The 5,451-nt window shown below is 34.7% G+C and overlaps 1 protein-coding gene across 1 annotated transcript in view; it reads left to right on the top strand.

Annotated features, from left to right (window-relative positions):
• Positions 1-1,455, top strand: part of LOC111455365 (LAG1 longevity assurance homolog 2-like) — a 5,966-nt gene extending 4,511 nt beyond the window's left edge. The window contains exons 4-6 of the mRNA XM_023096996.1: positions 354-539; positions 631-809; positions 1,220-1,455. Coding sequence (XP_022952764.1) covers positions 354-539; positions 631-809; positions 1,220-1,239 — 385 coding nt within the window. The 3' untranslated portion in view covers positions 1,240-1,455. The remainder of the gene's footprint in view (positions 1-353; positions 540-630; positions 810-1,219) is intronic.
• Positions 1,456-5,451: the final 3,996 nt, after the last annotated feature.

The following is a 5,451-nucleotide window of genomic DNA, read 5'->3' as shown; positions in this document are numbered from 1 at the left end:
TTTTTTTTTTTTTTTTTTTTGGGTCCTTGATTATGTTTGTTTTCTGTAACCTAGACTGGAACCCCACACTTTAGGATGTGACCCTCCCTTTTCTTTGATTATGTTGGTGTCACTGTAACAATGTGCGAAAGTTACACGTATTTGCATAACTTTATGTTTGTGTATTCAGGGGTCAAAGTTTTGTTTTAACGCCTCTAGACTTTCTTTTTTCTTTTGCTTTTTTTTTTTGGTGTGTGTACAAAGATTGCTCAACTGTTTCATTGTTTCTCTCTGCATTTCTTATTATGGAAAGGTGGATTGATTATGTTAATAGATAACATGTTAAATCATGATTTTTATGCTCAATTTTGCAGATTTTTCCAGATTGGATCGGTTATTCTTGCGCTCCACGATGCAAGTGATGTCTTCATGGAAGCTGCCAAGGTTTTTAAATATTCTGAGAATGAACTTGGAGCAAGTGTCTTCTTTGGATGTTTTGCCATTTCATGGCTCATATTGCGTCTTATATTCTTTCCATTCTGGGTTATAAAAGCAACAAGGTTTGTGCTTCTGGTGTTTGATTTTATCTTTGAAGATTAGTCTCAATACTCACCGTTTTTCCTATATGATTTTGTGATTGAAACTTCTCAGTTATGATCTCTGTGAGTACTTGAAGCTATCAGATGTGAATTCCAGATCGATATACTATGTTTTCAACACAATGTTGTTGATGTTGCTTGTGTTCCACATATACTGGTGGTTACTCATATGCTCTATGATCAGTAGACAGCTGAAAAATAGGGGGAAAGTTGGAGAAGATATAAGATCTGGTACATAACTTTACCAGCACTTCCATCTTCTCATTGATCAAATAAGAAAAGGGTAACCCTGTAACAAGTCCTGTCTGAGAGTCTTAGATTAATGTAGGATAATTTCCAACAAGTTATTTGTACTCGTTGTCTTATTCATCTTATTTCATGTTTCATTCATGGAGAGAGTTTCAGCATGATTGTTAGTAGCCTAAAAAGCAGTTTAATGGAGACACCTTCAAAAAGGCTCTAAAACTTTATGGCGAAAAGAATTACATATATATGTCATTTAACATTAAATCAAATATTATGATTAATTCTAAAAGTAGTTTTACATCAAGAAAGATATATAGACTGAACAAGATATTGAAATGGGTAAATTTCATGATTTGAATTGATATTGAAATGTTTCTCTTGTATTTTCTTTACAGATTCTGAGGACGAGGATTAGATGAAGATTGAAGAGTACTTTTTGGTATTATTAGTGATGATAGCTATGGGGTAATTATTTTTGTATTCCTTGTCTACATTGGTTCAACGGGTTAAAGAAGTTACTTTCATTTTCTCACTTCGCTTCCATTTTTAGTGGTTAGGGATACAGATGTATGTCCATTGAGTGTATCACTTCTCGATATATTTAGCTTATAAATAGGAGATTGGCGCATCATACTTGTTTTCCAAGATTCTCCTTTGTTTAAGGACCCTCCTCTTCTGTGGGGTTGGATTGGAGAGGGGGGGTTAGGAGAGTCTAGGGGCGAAGGGAACATGAGAGATTCAAAAATGAACACAGAAAGCCTGTTTCATCGTGTAGCGCTTTTTGCTTCTTTACTTTCTTAGGAGATTTTTGAGGATTTGCATTAAGCGTCATATTAGGCCAGAATTTCTTTCTGTTGAATATAAATATTCTTCTAAACAGTGAAGGTAGGTGCCTTCATAATGAACCGCCGGAAACCACGACCTACACAATGGTATGATGTTGTCTATTTTGAGTATAAGCTCTCGTAGCTTTGATTTTAGTTTCCCCAAAAAGTCTCATACCAATAGAGATGTATACCTTACTTATAAGCTCGTGATCCTCACTTAATTAGTCAACGTGACTCCCTCCCAACATCCTCAACATGAACATCTTGGTTGTACTAAATTACTTGTTTTTCTAGGCACATACTAAATTACTTTCTTTTTCTTTTTTAGAAACTTCTGGTCGTCTTGTTGTTTGAGCTGGAGGATTTTGATTTTGTTTAGTCTGTTTTAGATCTGCAAAAAAACCATTACTAGTATTCTGTTTTTTATTTTGGATGGATGTAAGCGACCTGCTTCAGCCTTCGGATATGTCAGTTTTAAGTTATTACTAGATAGGGAATATGAACTTGAACTTTTAGTCGCTTCATCGAGGATATTACGTCTTTTCTCAGGTTATCTTGTGTTGGTTAAATTAACATGTATGGCATCATATATGACCAAAAAGAATGAACAGTTTAAGTAGTTTAAGTGGCACTACCATATACCTTATTTTTAAGGTAACATTTTAGGTCTCACATCTAGAATTTAGTCTTTTTATTTTTTCTAATTAGTCACTTTTGTCTTTCTTACCATATGGTTAAATTAGATTCAATTTTTCATATAGAGATGTAATTGATTTTTTTCTTTTGTGATTTAGAAATTAAATAAACACGACCATGAAAGCTTATTATATAACAATATTTTATTTTTTAATTTTGGAGAACCAAAAATGATACCCATTATCTCTTTTTAATGTAGGCACACTTTCTTCTCCCCTCAGTCTGTAATAAGGCAATTTGTATCATGTTGTGGATGTTGGAGTCTACCATTTTATTATTATTATTATTATTTTCTTTAATATATATATATATATATATATATACATATATAGTACAATTCTTGTTTACTAATTGTAATTTCATTATGCAAATATTTGTTTATTTTATACAAAATAGTTTCTTTTTTGTATTCTTACATCAAATACTATACTTTAGGTTTAAATAAATTGTATTTTTCCTTCCATTTTATAAGTGTTTCATCACTTATCTTTATTTTCATTTTATAATTAAACTAAATTAGTTTATTCATTTAGTAATAAACAACATATATAACTCAATTTATTTTTCTAGAAATCTAAAGTGAAAATTTTATAAAGATAAAAAATAATGACAATAAAATATTGAATTATTATAGACAAATAATGCATACAAAATCAAATCATCTTAAATTAATATAAAAATTTATTACCTACATTTCCAAAAATTTTATCGACCCGATAATTCATGTTATTAGTTAAATTGTTATAAAGTTAGAACCACAGATAATTCATGTTATAAATTAAATTGTTATAAAATTAAAATATTATAGACGAAAAAAAAATTAAAAAAAAGTGAGACCAGGTCAGAGTCAAAGATATTTATCGTATTATATTACTGAAAATATGTCAAAAACTTTCATATGACTAAGTCAAACTGGATATCTTTTAATTTTTTACATTAAAAAAAAGAACTAAAATTCCATATCTGAGGAAGATTCAATCCTGCTTTCACACTTCTCCGGGCATTTTCTATTTTTTAATGTATATTTAATTTACTTATTTTATAGAATCTTACAAATGTCTTTTTAAGATTATATAACTTATTAAAATTATGTAATGATGTTTTAATATATGTCTAAGTTAATTTAATAATTTTTTTAGTTCAATAATTGTAGTAATTAAAATTTGATGATAATTAATAGAACTACAAAATTCACTCGAGATAAGTAAAGGTGTCGTCTAAATGTTGGGCTCAGGTCGACTAGACCTAAATCCAAGAAGACCAAACCTCACTTAGAGGCCAACCAGAACCAATACGACCTGACATATGGTCTACAATTGTCAAGTTCTTGACTAACCTTAATTTTGTTCAATTCAACACATGATTTCTTGAGAACTATAAGTTTTTCTTCATAGAGAGTTAGAAATGACATGTCTCTTACTATATCTTTCTAGAAATTTAGGACGACTTCAGCATTGGAGTGTGTATGCCTGATGTTATGGTCCTACATGTTTTACTGTGCGGCGTCGTGATCTTGACACGCTCACGACTAGCCTTAAGGGGAATTAAGCCCCATAATTATTTTTTGCCCCGGTTTTGTGGCTTCGTCGGACCTTAGGTGAGGTTTGTCTTCGCCAATCGAATATCGCTTGTGCGGAATCCAAGCTTGTTCAATCACACACGCTGCCTGCACGTGCATGTTCAATCGTCTACGACACATCCGACTTGCCTTTACGCTAGGCCAAGTCATTCGGCTTGACCTTGCCTCTGCTCATGCCAAGGTCTCTCAATGCAACGTCGCATCTCATCTTGCCATCTCGATCCCCATTGACAAGATCTATATGTCTTGACGCCATCCCGAGTCTCGGGATGTCGTCGGCCATCATAACTCGCTCGGTCATGCCATCGAGAATGGGCCCGCTTGTCTTTCATCTCATTTGGATTTCCTGAACATCCATCCATCTGGGTTCTATCGAGGCATTGGGCCTCCCGTGCCCATGCCGAGTCATTTACGGATACCATACCGGATAGCAGGTGTATGTAGCAACCTCCAACACACAGGCTAGGGCGCAATATTGGCACACCCGTGCCGTCCGGTACTATCCTTCAAAAATTCATTTCAAAGGAAGTCGCTCGAGACACTCGTCTCAGCACGCTCACCTACACTGTGACACGTATGTGCCATAGGGTAGCTCACTTAGGCCACAGGGCCCAGGGGTGGTGGAGAGCTAACACCATGGTACCCGTACATTTTGAACCATTTTCAATCTTCCAGGCGTAGACATGATTTTGGTGAACGGTCATCCGGTGTCATGCATTGTCCGTCTAGTGTCCGATTGACACAAAACTTGGCGAGCATTCATATTTCATATGGACGGACTTAACTCCCGAATCGCATGCCCAAATTCCTTCCGAACCTTGACTTTTGAGATTAAGGCCCGGGGTCCTACCCGGCCCTTCAACAAGCCTATCTTTGCACTTCATGTCTATTTTGATGTCTTTGTCTTACTTATGTCTCAACTTGTCTTCAATGCCCACTTCGCGTGGTGGTGTGTTGGATGATGCATCGTCCTCCTCGATTGCATCATGGCACTCTTCTATATTGGCCCGCATGTGGTTGGATGGGCGTCTCTTGAGGGATGCCGCTTTGGTCGTCATGACGTGAGGGTCACAACCTACTCTCTTCATAGTATGGTTGTGAGATTCTCTCCCACTTAACTTCGTCATCGTCCTCGATGACTTACTCGGAGCACAATCGTATTGTAGATTGAGACACTTGACACCACGCCATACTCATCTCGTATCTTAATTGAGATCATGCAGATTCACTCCCGAACAATTTTGTGCTTTAATGGGTAGGTCTACTTACTTTATTATTATTTTGAATCTTTATAACCGATTAGAACAAGTTTAGATTCCAATACTAGGATAAGGTGACTAGGATAAAGCAATCGGACAGAAGTGATTAAAATTACTTAATTTCGGACAAGGTGACTTACAAAAGAACAAGAGTTCAACATCGGTGTAATATCTGCCATGCAGACTCCAATGCTTAAATTTGACAAAAAAAAAAAAAAAAAAAAAAAAAAAAAAAAAAAAAAAAAAAAAAAAAAAAAAAAAAAAAA

The sequence above is a fragment of the Cucurbita moschata genome, unplaced genomic scaffold, assembly GCF_002738365.1.
Source record: "Cucurbita moschata cultivar Rifu unplaced genomic scaffold, Cmos_1.0 Cmo_Scf00017, whole genome shotgun sequence".
Lineage (NCBI taxonomy): Eukaryota > Viridiplantae > Streptophyta > Magnoliopsida > Cucurbitales > Cucurbitaceae > Cucurbita > Cucurbita moschata.
Note: the sequence above shows the minus strand (reverse complement) of the source record. Positions and strands in the feature narration are given on the sequence as shown.